This window comes from Etheostoma spectabile, chromosome 12 (assembly GCF_008692095.1).
Source record: "Etheostoma spectabile isolate EspeVRDwgs_2016 chromosome 12, UIUC_Espe_1.0, whole genome shotgun sequence".
Lineage (NCBI taxonomy): Eukaryota > Metazoa > Chordata > Actinopteri > Perciformes > Percidae > Etheostoma > Etheostoma spectabile.
Genome location: NC_045744.1, coordinates 15,969,989 through 15,985,169, shown reverse-complemented (window position 1 = coordinate 15,985,169; position 15,181 = coordinate 15,969,989). Strand labels below are relative to the sequence as shown.

The 15,181-nt window shown below is 37.9% G+C and overlaps 2 protein-coding genes across 2 annotated transcripts; both read left to right on the top strand.

Moving 5' to 3' along the window:
* The first annotated feature begins 2,906 nt into the window (after positions 1–2,906).
* On the top strand, positions 2,907–8,308 carry rgs18 (regulator of G protein signaling 18). Its single transcript, XM_032531966.1, has 5 exons — positions 2,907–3,170; positions 3,675–3,779; positions 3,979–4,040; positions 4,563–4,729; positions 6,102–8,308. Exons 1-5 carry the CDS (start codon positions 3,049–3,051, stop codon positions 6,354–6,356), a joined length of 711 nt encoding a protein of 236 aa, XP_032387857.1. The 5' UTR covers positions 2,907–3,048; the 3' UTR covers positions 6,357–8,308.
* A 3,463-nt stretch (positions 8,309–11,771) lies between these two features.
* On the top strand, positions 11,772–13,647 carry LOC116699421 (regulator of G-protein signaling 21-like). Its single transcript, XM_032531967.1, is given in 5 exon segments — positions 11,772–12,071; positions 12,393–12,472; positions 12,555–12,721; positions 12,932–12,949; positions 12,951–13,647. Coding segments are annotated over 5 exon segments (435 nt in total). The 5' UTR covers positions 11,772–12,060; the 3' UTR covers positions 13,110–13,647.
* The last annotated feature ends 1,534 nt before the right edge of the window (positions 13,648–15,181 follow it).

Below are 15,181 nucleotides of genomic sequence, written 5' to 3'. Positions count from 1 at the left end.
CTACACTTCTGCCCATAATTGTAGTGCAATCTGAAATCATGCATGGGTGAATGGTGAATTTTAATTCCCAAGCTGACATAAATTTTTTCAAATAAAACCTTTTTATTTTCATTCAAAGATTGAATGAGAGATAATGGTGGGATAGAAGCTCATAATAAAGTTAATGCGATTTAATAATGTGGCACTTGATGAACAGAAACAGAAAAAGTTCTTCAGTCGTCCGTCCTGGTTTTGACTTACTGTATCCTCTCAGGAAATATCAATGCGTCATTGATGCCCAGCCTCAAACCCAAATGGCTTTCTCTTCATCACACTTGCAATGCCCTGTTTTCAGATGAAAGCAATCCCACTGAGGAACATTGTTAATTTGGTATTTGAATGCATAAACACAATTGGATATTGCAAATTATGTCGCCTTCATTTTGAAGGAATTTCAAACAATAACTTTTTTTTCTTGTTGTTGGTTTGTTTGTAGTTTTCTCTGTGTGTTTGTATGTGTCTTGCTGGTTCGATGGAGTCAGTAATGTTTTCAACTGAATTTCTTTCTTGTCTGACTTTACTGTGTTTTCAATGACAAACTGTGCAGACATGCCAGGCAGACTAGGCTTACGTGAACAGATGTTTTCAGACAGGAAGTAACAACAGCCCTCCTTCCCCCTTCACACATGTCAGCAGTTTCAACTCCATCACTTCCCCTTTTAATCAAGCAACATCCAAAACATTTAAAGATATATTTGCATATTATCGCTACCTACAGATGTACAGTTGGGTTTAGTCATAGTACACGAACAAAAAGAGGACACTCATGCAATGCTGCGCACACATTTTGCAGTTAACCAATACACCATGTTTTTTTCCTTATTAGTGGAGGGGTTGTGTTCAAGCACAGTCTCTGTTTTTCCTTCAGTCTTTGCTATCAATTTGTAATCACATTACATGGAGAACCAAACATAAGACTTGGTGCTGGTAGTTACACAATTAAAACTGTAAATGGAAATATTAGGCTATTTCAAAATGATCAAATAACACAATCCTAATCTTTTGTGCCCAGCTGGAAGGAGAACTTCCCTGGCTCTGCCTGTGTATTGATTTTGTTGGTTTTCTCATCTGGTATGTTGACAAGAGGCAAATACATGCAGCAAAGCTAAATGACTGCTATTTAATTTGGTTTCAGTGATTCAGCAGTGTTTACCTGAAGGGAAAAGGATACTGCAGCTTCAGTTTATCGGCCCACTGGGTTGTAGCTGCACACACGCTTTTGCAATACAGAATTTGTCTTTTTAAATCAATGTGTGTTGTTTTAATGTGAGGTTAGAGAAAGGCTTTGATTTAGCCTGAAGCTGCATTGTAAGAAAAGAGAATTTTGACCTTGTTTTACGTGTGCGACTTTGACCACTGAATTGTTTGTGTAGTGTAGTAGGTTACCAGCTGTAGCTAGGTGCTAGCTAGCAACCTATGTGCTAACCGAGTGCATGCAGAGCATGCTTGTGCTGTCAGTGTTTGACAGCTCAAAACTTCCCAAAATTTCCACAATGTTCTTCCAGACCCCTTTCTTCTTTTATGACTTGGACTTATAAAGTTTGACATAACCACATTTTCACTCAAGTTAAAGCATTTTCAAATATTGTGGACACATCTTGTTGTCAATTTGCACCACCACAGGTAAATTTGTATCTATGCGATGGTGGCTTTGCAAAATGGTCTTGGGAAGGAACTTGTTTTGGTGGAACATTTGCACTCCGATAAAAGAACAATATAAGCAATATATATATATATATATATATATATATATATATATATATATTATATATATAGGATACATGGTTAAACGTAATTTGCTTTCATCAGTGTATTGCTCTGTGTAACGTTACTTCCTTCACAGCAATCCTGCAACAATTGGTCCCAAAACATCCTAGTTAGATAGTAAATGCTGTAACATCACTCATATTCTTTGTATGTCTTTAAACTTATTCCCCAAAAGAACCAAGCAAGCCTGCTCTGTTGCACAATCCAAATTTTCTTAAAAACTTGCCATTGCAAGAGAGGACATCGCAGGTGAGGAACATCGGCCGAAGTTGACAGATGTAAGTTGAGCATAGAGAATACAGACTTCTAGTGTCAAAATCTGCACATGGGTTAGGGTTAGGGTTCTATACAGTTAAGGTCAAACATCCAAGTGATGTAACAATAAGCAAAACACGTTTTTTTATTTGAGGGAAAAAAAACTCTAAATTGAGTTACTTGTTATTATTGTATACCCACAGTTTTTTTTTTCCAGCACTTTGTTGTCAGAACTAAAGAAACATTATCAAGGCCCTCTACTGGCTGCCTATGCTCTATCTCTAACAGAGACATCACATTTGTCTCCATCTGCCCTAGAACACGCCTATTACCTGTTGCTTTCCACTGTGTCACAGTGAGTTTGTCTTTCTCCATTAAGGCTCTTCTGTTCTAGAAAGAGCTTAGCCCAGACTCTGTGCTGACACATTTTATTATTCATTACATTTCATTATTTCTCTGCAGTGTCTGTCCTTGCTGCTTATCCATGTGGAATCACAGAATGAGCCTGATCTTTCTTATTACGCACAAGATCTCACACAAGAAGACATTAACAACAGCAATGACAGTGTATAAACAAAGCCTACAAAAATTCCTACAAAAATTCTACAAAAAGTTGGTTCAATGTTACCTGGGGGATTTTAGGTCATAATTTCTTCGGTACAATATGTAATTGTACAACTATAAGATACAACTTCAAGCAAAAACAAACAAAAGAAAAATTCTTGACTGAGCGTAGCCATCTGTCTTTTTCAAATTTCTAAATAAAAAGTTGACAGGATGTTGAACCCAGGGGGTTTCTGTTTCACAGATGAAGCTGTTAGCAGTAAGTGGTTACACCATTACAGGAAGTAGAGCAAAAGGTATGGGAAATGAAATGCGAGCAGCATTTTATAAAAGACGAGGTGTATCATCGAGTGATGGGTTAAAAACATTTCAAAGAGCTATTTTTGTCCCACCGCTTCGCACACCAGCTACAGACAGAACAGCATGGAGACACTTCTTTTTCTATTTCCTCAATTCAACTACATGGCCCCAAAGGAGGAAGCGTATTTTAAAATGTTTGGTCCAGAAGACTTGCAGACACCAAAGATGAAGGACGATACTAGCAGGTTGGTGTGTGAAGTTGTTTAAAATATTTACTTCATTTGGGAATCTATTGATATATGTATATACATATATGTATATATATATATATATATAATATATATATATATAAAATAATTTCAGATGTCACAAACGTGAGAAGTGCAACTTTTATCATGAGAAGAATAGAAACAATAGTTTCTATCTGCTTAGAAAAGTCTTATCTTACTCAAAAACAGCATGTTACTGCATCATAGCTATGTTGTCTTTCAAAATAATACAAAGCCACTACAGCTGACACCATGTATGGCTGTTGATGTCGATGAGTCTCTGCTGCCTTTTGGTTCACATGTACAATGGGGGACTTGTCTTGCAATTTGAATTGGACCACAAATATGTTGAGTCATTTATAGCCCATCTTGTGATTACTGAAGAGTAATTCTCTGATAAGTTGCTGATTTGAGGAACAGTGCCATATTTGCAGTTTACTGACAGTTTGTGGAACTTGATGTGTTTTCTCCTGTTTGCAGACAGAAAGACAAGGAGAGGAAGAGCCGATTAAGCCTTTTTCTCACCAAGTCAGGCTCTCATGAAAATGTCAGTCCCCATAAAAAGACAAATACGACACCCAGCAAGTGAGACAAAATCCATTAATTTCACATACGGGCAATGTTGTATTTGACAAGTATTATTCATTTTTAACCCCGGTTCCAGCACCCTCCATGACTCATTGCACACTTATAGAAACATGGCATCTCAATGTGTCACAAGAATCCAAAACATTTCTTGCTGCATTGTTAGGAAAGGGCTGACCGTATCTCTGATATTTTTCAGCATCTCACCAGAGGCAGCTTTGCAATGGAGCGACTCCTTTGAAGAACTGCTGAAGCACTCAGGTCAGATTAATGCCCAAAACCTCTCAAGAACTTTGAGTCGAATTGCCATCCAAAACAGTTTGCTCCATTTGAATTGTAAACTGTAAAGAAGTGCTAAAGATAATAATAGTTAATGGGGAAAGCAGTGGTAGTTTCACTACAACTTTTAATGTTTGTTTGCACGGACAGTAATCCAGAAACTGTCCAACTTCCTCATAAGCTCTGAAGTTGCATTTTGGTGCTACACTGAAACACTGTAAACCACTGCATGTGCTCCTTTGGGAATGGTTCATGCTTTATCATAAAGACAATAATACTGTCTAAGTATGTTTAAACTATTAAAGGGTTCTATATAATTTATTTATTTGTACATCAGAGGCCATTTTTGTGACTTTGGCATGAGGAAGTCATGGAAAATCTATGCCTTTGAGTATTGTTTACCCAACAGGCTCAGAAAATACCAATTTTGAATAGTAGTCTGTCTTTGTATTGTGTCAACCTATTAACCAACAGTGTGTGTTTGTCTCTGTTTCTCTACATTAGATGGGTTGGAAAGCTTCTCTCAGTTCCTCAAGACAGAGTTCAGTGAAGAAAACATTGAGTTCTGGTTGGCCTGTGAAGAATACAAGACCATTGATTCGGAGACGAAGTTGCTGTCCAAAGCCAAATATATTTATACGGTTTATATTGAATCAGATGCCCCTAAAGAGGTATGATGTGGCATGTTTTTATTTATCACTAACTGTATTGATGAAATGCTGCGTAACAGGCTGTAAAGTGGAGCTGCAAAGGCTTAAACAACCCCTCTAGCTTAGCATTTGCTTTGGCTTTTCTTTTGTCACTGAGTGCTGTTGGATGTTTGATATATTAATGTCATTGTATGAAATTAACAGTGGATTATTACAAATTCTTTAGCACTACATAGTCATGAGCCTGCAGCAGGTTGACCTTTGTGAACAATTGTTAGGAGCAGCAGCTTGCTTAGTGCATGCACTACTGCAAAGCAAGTCGGGTTTTGTGTGTGCGAGACAGTCACAGATTCAAAAGTTTCCATTCGCTTGGTGAGGATGATGCGACCATCATCCGATATGCTTTTGTGGTCTGCAGCAGATCTGACCGTTAAGAGTTTTGGGTCTGGTTTGAGGTTTTGACATTCCTCTGCAGAACTGGAGAGAGCATCACCCACACACTTTCAGTCAAAGATGAATGTCTGTGTAAATATGGAGCATGCTGCACTAACATGAAAGTGTGTACCAGCTTGAGTGATTTGCAGAGAGATACAAATGTAAATGGATCTGACCTTTAATATTGATGGCTGGAGAGTTACAGTTTGATACACATGCATATTTTGAGAGCTGTTTTACTGCTGTGTGAGAAGCTTCACTGCTGTTTGTCTTTTAAAGAAAAGCTTCTAGTTTAAAGATAAATCACATTCACAAAAGCAGGCACCAGACAACTGGCATCCATTTTTGTGACAATATCCATGTGTGGCAGTGATTGCTTGAAGGAGATTTATACTCAAATTAGCTTTAAGTCACTCGGTTCCAATAAAACAGAGAGTCTCTCCTTATCAAGTCTCAATCTTATCTTTCACAAAAAAGAGCAGGGCAATAAATAATACAGATTTTTCAGCTTTGGTTTACATGATTCCACCATTAGAAAAGCTGTCAGATCCGAGAATTTGAGGAGAGAACAATCATCGAAAAGCATCTTGACGGAAACATGAAACTTCACATATGATGTCATGTGTGTAATCTTTAAAAAAACATGCAGATGCTGATTTTCTCCAATGTTTCAAGTGGCTCCACTTTACACTGCGCCCAATGTGGACCTTGGAGTTTTCCCTTTCTTCACGTCACTATCTGACGTACTCTCAACACGTTTACTAGGCACTGTATGTAACTCATGATCTGTTATTGTGTTGTTTAAACTTTATTTGACTCCGGACACAAACGCCTAAATCATACATTCAGATCTAGACTAAAGTGGACATTATTATATGTGGCATTCCTTTAGTACAGATGTCAGGTATCTAGATGATCTGCATTATTTTTCATTATGTTCTAATTTCCTTTCTTTCAGGTCAACATTGACTACAACACCAAGATGGCCATTCAGAAGGTCATAGCGCAGCCCACAAAGAGCTGTTTTGAAGCAGCCCAGATGAAAGTCTACAGCCTGATGAAAAAGGACTCCTACCCCAGGTTCCTCCACTCTGACATTTATCTGCGTCTCACCAGGAGGAAAGGCCCGGGGGCCACCATGTTTCGCAGAAGGTCACGGTCCTGTGTGTTCAACGACAGGGGCGAGGCCACAACTGAACCTTCGGCCTGGTAGTGGTAACATTGCAGGCGTGATTGTTCACTCTGTGAAACAGATTATTGTATAATGAAATGATCTGTGATTTGCAGCGCAATTGTAAATGTAAAGATTGGTGCAGAGGCTTATTGAAGAAGGTTTGCTTCTGCAGAAGAGTGTGTTATTTTTTATAACCACAGGCATCACAGTGGATTATCCATTTTACATATGGCAGCTTGCCAACAATTAACAATTTAAAGAAATAGTTTGACCTTTCTTGCTGACAGATGAAAAGATTGATACCACTCTCCAGCCTATAAAATACAAAGCTATGGCTGAGTGGTTAGCTTAACTTAGCATAAAGACTGGCTCTGGGCAATGATTACAAAACCAACTTAGCACCTCTGAAGATGTGCACGTTAAATCTTTTTTGTCTTATCTGTGCAAAGACCTGAGAGTAGAAATGGCACGTGTTACGTTGTTACGGTAGGATTATGTGCCTGATTATTTTTTGCCCTGGCGCAATAACTTCCTGAGGCCTTTGCTGGTTGCCACAGTGATGAAAACACTCAAGGACATTTGGCCAGCTGTTTCCCCTCATTTTAAGTCTTTCTGCTAAGCTAAGCTAACTTACTGCAGTAGCTTATTTATCTATCATACAGACATTAGAGTGGTATTAATCTTTTTCTTCTACTCATCTCGGCAGGAAAGCAAATAAGCATATTTCCCAAGGTGTCGAACTGTAAGTACTTTACTACATAGCAGGATAAAAGCTGACATATGTTCAGAATTGTTATGAGGCCACTACGTCAGAGCCATGTGGATATCTGGAAATAATGGACACTCTCTGGCCAATCAGAGCTGAGGATTCTCTGTGACCATGGTATACATCCAGATAACTCACTTTGCACTTGAGGAACAATATATCCATTCTCTTCCTTGGAGACACTGCGCTCCTTGTGGATTGAACCTTTCCTGATGATTTTTATATTTCCTTAAATCTTGCTAAACTTGAATGAGAGTGGGGTGGTTAGAGATCAAATCTCAGAATCTCAGCTGAAGTGTCTCCATGCTACTGACACACTGAGGCCCCTCTGCTGATTTCTGTCACATTACACTTCAATTGCTTTGTCTTCCAATCCAGTAATAGCACCTTATAAAACCATATATTACAGTTGATGTTGCATACAAGCTAATTTGACCATATCTCATTAAAATGGATTCATAATTTAATACTATTACATAATTTAATTTTATCTCTTGCACTCTCCAACCCCTTCCAGACTAACTTGCAATGAAAGCTTGCAGCCATGGTGACTGCAAAGTACTGAAACCTTTTAATGAGGGATATATAGCTCTCATTTCTGTTACGAATTTAAAAGTATCCCATTTTCAAACACAGAAAATGCATATATCTTATTTGAATACTACTATGATATTATTTTAACTATAATTGCTGTTTTTCAGTTTGCGACCATCCAATATAATTTATGTATAACTATGCTCATACGTTGCCTTGAAGTTGTAAAATGTACAAACTAAATTCAAATAAACACTTTATTATAAAAGCTGTTTTATTGAGGCATTTGGTGTTATTAATTAGTTTGAATGTCCACATCTAAATATGTCAAATGAAGGCATATGTGCATAATACACTAGTGGGAAAATTGTGATCAAGTGCAGCTTCTTATACCAAATAGTTGAAAAATGAATAGTCCTTATCAATTACGCAACCACACTAGCACAGAATAATTCATGTTACTGTATATGTATGCAGGAACTATACTTCTTATAACAACAAATACAGATTAATTGGAAACTGCCAGTGATCCCACTGAGTTGTCCCGCAAACTGTTGAGTAAAAAAACACTAATTACAGTTGCACAGCATAAAGCTTCACATGTACATACAGCGCTGGTTTATCTTATTAACACACATGTCAGTGTTGCAGCCTTAGGAGTCCAACTCAGCCCAGATTACTATAATTTTACGAAAAAGAAACGGTATTGAATACTTTACAGTTCACATTAATTATGCATCCACAGTGCCATAAGCTGCAGTTCCTGTTGTCCACACACACATAGTCAAAGAAGAGAGGGAAAACATAGCGTGTTAACAAAGATAGGAGCTCAGCTGGCCTGCCAAATTCATCACAGTTTAAGATTAGTTGCCAGCTAAGAATTCCACTGGCAGATTTCTTGTTTTTTTCCCATTGGTATTTAAATGTGGGACTCAAGTCAACTCTAAAAGCCTCTGAAATCATCCACAACTTAAAGATGCATTGTAGAGCTGCAAAGAGGGAAACAAAAGAGTAAGAAAGCAGTTTGCCTGGAGACATGAGGCTTGTAAAACAAGATGAACACCAGTCTAAGAGGAGTTTAGAACAAAGATGTGTATTATATGGTGTCTAATTAGTGGAGTTTAGATGTTTTCAAACAAATGGTTTTTCTTTTTAAGATTCCTCAATCTATGTCAATGTCTGTCAGTAGTTTTGCACTCTTGGCCTCTTGCATACAAACTTTTACACCACAAATGGGAAATTGGAGAAAAAAAAATTGGGACATTTTTTTATCTACTGTAGGTGACCTACATTTTGTAAGAGATTTGCTGACTCCGAGGCTCAGATATGGAGTTGTGAAATTTGCCCCTTAAAAACATGTTTGCACTTGATGCTGTTGGCCTACAATGATATTTACAGACCTGAATAACATTTTAGTGCAACTGAAAAAGGAAGTCTGCGTTCATTTAATAAAAGTCTCAAGTTGAGACTTTGTACCCTTCGTTCTAAACACCGTACTTCAACTGAAGTGTCGGGACCATGTTAAAGGGCACGATTGTTTGTGGGGAAACAATTAAATATCATTCAATTCAATTCTGTGATAAGGACTCTACAGTCTATCAGCAGCATTGGACCGACAGAGACATGTTCAAAGAGGTATTTCTTTGTAGGTATTTTATTTGTTTTTTAGGGACCATGTACAATTTTAAACACAAATGTTACCATTTGATGCATTGTACCAGAGTTAGCCACAGGCTAGTCAGCAGTACCCTGGCAGGGCACAATAAAAAACATACATACAACACCCCCCACCTCACCCCCATCCTATCTCCTATACACACACACACACCACACCCCACACCACACACACACACACACAAACCCACACAAACCCTCACACACACACACACACACACACACAAAAAGCACACAAGCACACAAATACCCACAAAAATATTTTGTCAGCACCATATCAGTTTCAGTGGTTGCACTGTGGATATACGTCCCTGCTGTACGCTGTTCACGATACAAGTTTGAGAGCAAGAGATGAGATTGTTTCTATTTAAATCAAAGGCACATGTACTAATCTACGTTCAGGGGTTTGAAATCTAGATCAAATAGTTTTTGTGTTACAAATGCACCCTACACCAACCTACCACCCTGCAGGAAAAGGGTCAAACCCCCATTCATGATCAAATTAATAAAACAAGTGGTGTCAATTTCAGAGTGGACACACGATGACATTGTATAACAGAGACAGGGGGGCTGGAGAGGACTACAATGCCACCCTGTGTATGGTGAAAACATTGCAACTTGGTACATGTATGAAGTGCACTGCTGTATCCCTAGTGAGGATCAGTGCATTTCATTGTAGATGTGAGTATAAAAACAAAGCCAGGCTCTTTTACAAAATTAGGCTTTTTAGGGTTGTATGAAGTCCCTTTTGTCCTTGGATGGACCACTCAAAATAACGTTTGATTTAAGAACATAAAATAATTAACCACAATAAGACAAAACATCTTAAGTACTTTGAATTGAGTGCACAAAGACAGCACTTCCCCAGTGCAGTCCTAATATTTTTTCTGGCGGAGCCTTTTTTGAAAAACAAATTCTTCTACCTGGTGCACATGCAAATAGGGGCAGCTTGGGTGTTTTCCATCACCTGTTGTGATTTACATTCTTGGTTTGTTTTGGCCCATCATATCTCCAGCAGTGGTCAGGAAGGTCGACAGGGCAGGTTAAATGCACTTGATAGACTTACGATTCTTTGATGCAATTTGTACTGTATTCTCTGTATCCCTGTCTGAATTATAACATTTGATGCCATAATTCTTTTGTGGGTTTGCCTGCCCAGGGACTGCTTATTAACTAACTCTGGGAGAGTCATTGACTGTCCATGCCACTGTTAAATAAACAAACACATAAATAAATTATGTACGTGTTACAATTCACTGTGCAACACAACCTGTAAATGCCCAACAGACCCAAAAGAGCGAAGGACGGTCCTCCACATATAGCTCATGATCATGTGACTGTGTGATGATATTCTCTACTGCTGTGCAGTGGCAAGTCAGAAATATTGTTCTTGTGATCTATTTCAAATCCTAAGAATATGTGACACAGAATATACTCATAAATATTGGACAAAATGTACTGCAGAAAGTAAAGTCTGCTCATTGTGATTTATCTTAATAAAGTGTTCCCCTCTGTGTGGCAGTTGGTCGGTCAATCCACTACTTTTTTTCCAGACTGTGATATATCAACAACTACTGCATGGATTGCCATAAAAGTTTTTACATATATTTTTGTTCCTCAGAGGATGTACGCCACTGACGTTGGCAATCCCCTGACTTTTCCTGTAGTGCCACCAACAGGTTCTTACTTTTTTTGTGACAACCACTGAATGGATAGATATGACATTTTGTACAGATATTCCAGAGCCAAGTACAGATATTAACTACTGTGATGATCCTCTGACTTTTCCTGTTGCACCACCAACAAGTCACAGTTTTCAACAGTTATGATCTGAGAAGTATCTCAGGTTATATCGTATGCTAGATGGATTGGTACTAAACTTGGTACATTTTCTTACTATGGCATTTGGTACACACTTATGGTTCCCCTTAGGATACATTGTAATAACCGCTGTTGTCTCTTAACATTTCATCTATCATATCATCCCTTTTCTTTATTCCAATGACCATGCAGATCTGCAAAAGCGGTCGACTAATCTATAGACATGCACAATTTGTGTCCAAGTTAAAAATCTTTTCTGTTTCAAAGGTTAATGATCACCTACATCAACTGAAGTATGACACACATTAATAAATCAGTGCTTGTTTATGCTTTTGTCACCTTGGAGAATAGGAACACTGCAGATATGCAAATGGAAGCATGACGAGAGTTTTCCTTAATAGTGAATTTGTTTACGGCTATTTGTTTATGGTCAGGAACTTTCCCCAGAGCTTCCTGACCATTGCTCATTCCTGTAGTTAAATATTATTATGAATTTGTCATGTAGTACGCCACCACAGCAGGCAATTATGTTGCCATACTCCTGATTATACTCATAAAAACATAGTTCCTACTGATGAATGAAATACTAAAAACTAAAGAATTCTGTAATCTGGAATGATTCGGTTTAATTCAGTTCACATATATATATAAAGTATCTGCCACCCTTATATTGTTACATACACCTTAATGATGACCACTGATTTGGACAACAGGTGCGGTCAGCTGAAATCACAGCCAAGCTTTCTCCTCCTCCAGAAAACACAGAAGGATGCCCGGTCTCTCCCAACAACAACACTTTGCATACAGATTTCCATATATTCCATTCATTTTGGGTGGAGGTCATTTAGATTTTTTCAGTCCCTTTGACTCCTTTGCTACCAAACAATCACAACAACACTTCAGTCTGGCAAGATCTTATCTCTGTCTCCCATCGTAGAGGACGAGGAGATGGCGATAAAGTGAGTTACTGCATATTTGATTATTGGGCCTTTACCATTTTCAACAGGCAACAGCTTACAGCAGCCATGTGGAAAATACCAAGGAGGTTTTCACTCACTGTAAGTCTCACTTTGCATTGTGCCTTAATTTCTGAAGCAGCTTGTAGTAATGTGAGGTTGCTGTCAGGTGCTCAATGCATTGAACTGTTTATAAGTCATCTTACAACATAACACATAATATAAAGGCTTAATAACTGACAGTGTGGTTTGAAGGTGGTATGTGCTGTGGAGTTCACAGATAACTGGGCTAGTGATAGATCTTGATGCTCTTTTCAAGGGTAGATTGTGTTGCTTTCCCAAGGATCCACTGGGGGATGTTGAAACTTGGAGTGAGTCTGTGGACAAAGTCCTCACTTGTAAAGGTGAGAGTCTCTTTTGATAATGCATATATACTTGATTGTATGTATTGTTTCTTAACGGCTTACCATCGCCTGTGATTTCTAGCCGGACAGATAGCTTTCCGGGAGTTCCTGAAGTCCGAGTACAGCGAGGAGAACATTCTCTTTTGGCTCGCCTGCGAGGAGTATAAAAAAATCAAGACGGTGCCAGAGATGATCTCCTCTGCCAACAGGATCTACTCAGAGTTTGTCCAAACAGAAGCGCCCAGACAGGTAAACGACTGCAAGTTGGAAAATTGCAAAACTGAAATGCAATAATCTGAATTCAGCCGGCCTGTAGTGATACTGCTATAAAGATGTGTATTTGTGTGTTTTAGGCTGGTAAAACTTCAAAAATGTACTTTGCACACAATTCAGAACAGTATAGAGAATGATAAAAATTGTTGCCGTAAGACGCCCCCGGGCAATATTGTTTGATTCCAGATCAACATAGATTGCGGTTACCAGAGAAAACATAACCAAGAACATCTCCCAGCCTTCCCTGACTTCGTTTGATACGGCACAGAAGCTCATCTACTCTCTGATGGCCAGGGATTGCTACCCGCGCTTCCTAAAATCTGACATCTATCAGGGACTCCTGAGGAGAACAGATTCAAGGTGACTGTTTTAAAACTGACAGCCTCTCAGACGAAGGCTCGTGAAAACTTCTCTCCAACTCTGATCTGCTGTGGCACTCTTTGATTTCAGTGTGGATAACAGGTTTATGCCATACAATCCAGATCCCAAGTGTAGCAGAAATAGCTTTTCTCAACCTGTGTGATTCAGTAGACAGTTGCAGCTCAAGATAATTTTGGCTTGTATTATACTTTATCTCTTTAATTATGTTAATATTCCCCATGAAGTTAATTATAAAAATAATTCCTTTATTGTAAAGTATTATCAACACTTTAATTGATTATGCAAATATCAATCCTAACATACAAAGTTCACATCCAAATAAATATGTGAGTGTATTGTTAAACATCTGTCTCATTTTTGTGTTTTCTTGTTGTAGTTTTTTGAAATATCTTAAAAAACAAAATCTACTCAGTTGAATGACATTTGGGTGTGGTTATTTTGAATGTGATGCAAATCTCCTTTGTTGTTGTCACAGAAGACTGTCTGTCTTTACACTGTGGTGTCCTTATAATATGGTAAAACAAAAACACCAGATGGCAACAGAGTCCTTCAAACAGCATCGTCATTAAGTGAACAAGAACACACAACCCAAAAAGAAAAATAAAGAAAAAAACCTCTTTACACTTCCTCTCTCTTTGTGTGGTGTAATTTTCAGCCGCAGTTAGAAGACATTTGTGCAAGGAACTTTATGACTTTACTATGTCTCAAATTAAATTTCCCAGACACATAGACATTACAACTGAAGACTATCTGAGAGGATTCAATTCAAAACTTTGAATCAGATGTGATGGGAAAATCTCCTTAATTAGTGCAGGATATGTCATATTTTTAAATGGTATTATACTATATAAATATGCTATACTGTCTATACTATTATTATAGTAAAGAATGTATCCACTATTTTGGCAGTTTATTTTTTGTCTAGTTATAGACAAATTTACAAGCTTATGTAAATGTTTATGTAAAAAAAAAAGAGCACAATAAAGCAAGGCCACGTTTAGACATGTTCCGATCCACAAAAGAGAGTAATATCAACATGCAAAAATTAAAATAACATGTAGAATAAAATGTTAAAGTTTCATTGTTCCCATTTAGCTTGAAGGACCTTCACGTGTTTATTGTCTGATGGGTTTTTTGTGTTTGGAAAGTGGAAGTAGCACAGCATCAATGTGCAGGCAGGGTGTTGGACAGAACATTCAGTTCTGTTTGTGTTGGTGGCAATTAATGTGGGGGATTTATTTTAGGTTGCTATACAACACACTGTTGTGCAGACAGCTCACCACAACTTCCTCTAGTTTAGACAACCCTGGTTGTACTCACCTCTTTGTCGAAGAAGGGTTAAATTCGTTGGGTACAGAATTGCGTTTGATAAACCACGTTGATTCTGCACTTGTTACATGTGTAGCAACGTGTAGCTCAGAACTGCAGTAAATATTGCTTGCACTAAGTGTGAAGAAAACATAAAAATGAAAGAAACTTGGCAAAGTTATAAGCAGTTGATAGAGGAAACTCACAGACCTATGCTGCAACCTGCCTTCTAACACAAACCATTTCCTGTCAAGAAAACTAATGTGAACCTAGACAATGTGACAAAACTTTTTAGTTTTCATACGATGTGTTGATTCAGATGTAATATTAATAGATATATATTAAAAATTCTATTATTACAGGACATTCCATTTTTGTGCATGCTTTAGACCAGGCCTTTACTCAATATTGTTCTCTACATGTCTTGCAAAACATGTATACATTATTGTATACATTGAAATGTGTTGCAATGGTTTTCAATTGTATCACAACAGTAGAGAACAACTTTGAATCACTGTGAACATCATGGCTGCATCTATTGTTACATAAATCAGTTACATTATGATAGGGTTAGAAGTAAAGCAGCTGTAAGTACAGCTTAATTGAAAAATGAAAGCAAAACAGTGCAAAACAATGGCAGACTGAGGCACAAAAGCAGGATGACATTGAACTAAAAGGTAGGTACATCAAATAAATCAGGATAAAGTAGAATAATAAGTTATAAGAAAAAGTAAAAGAATGACAATT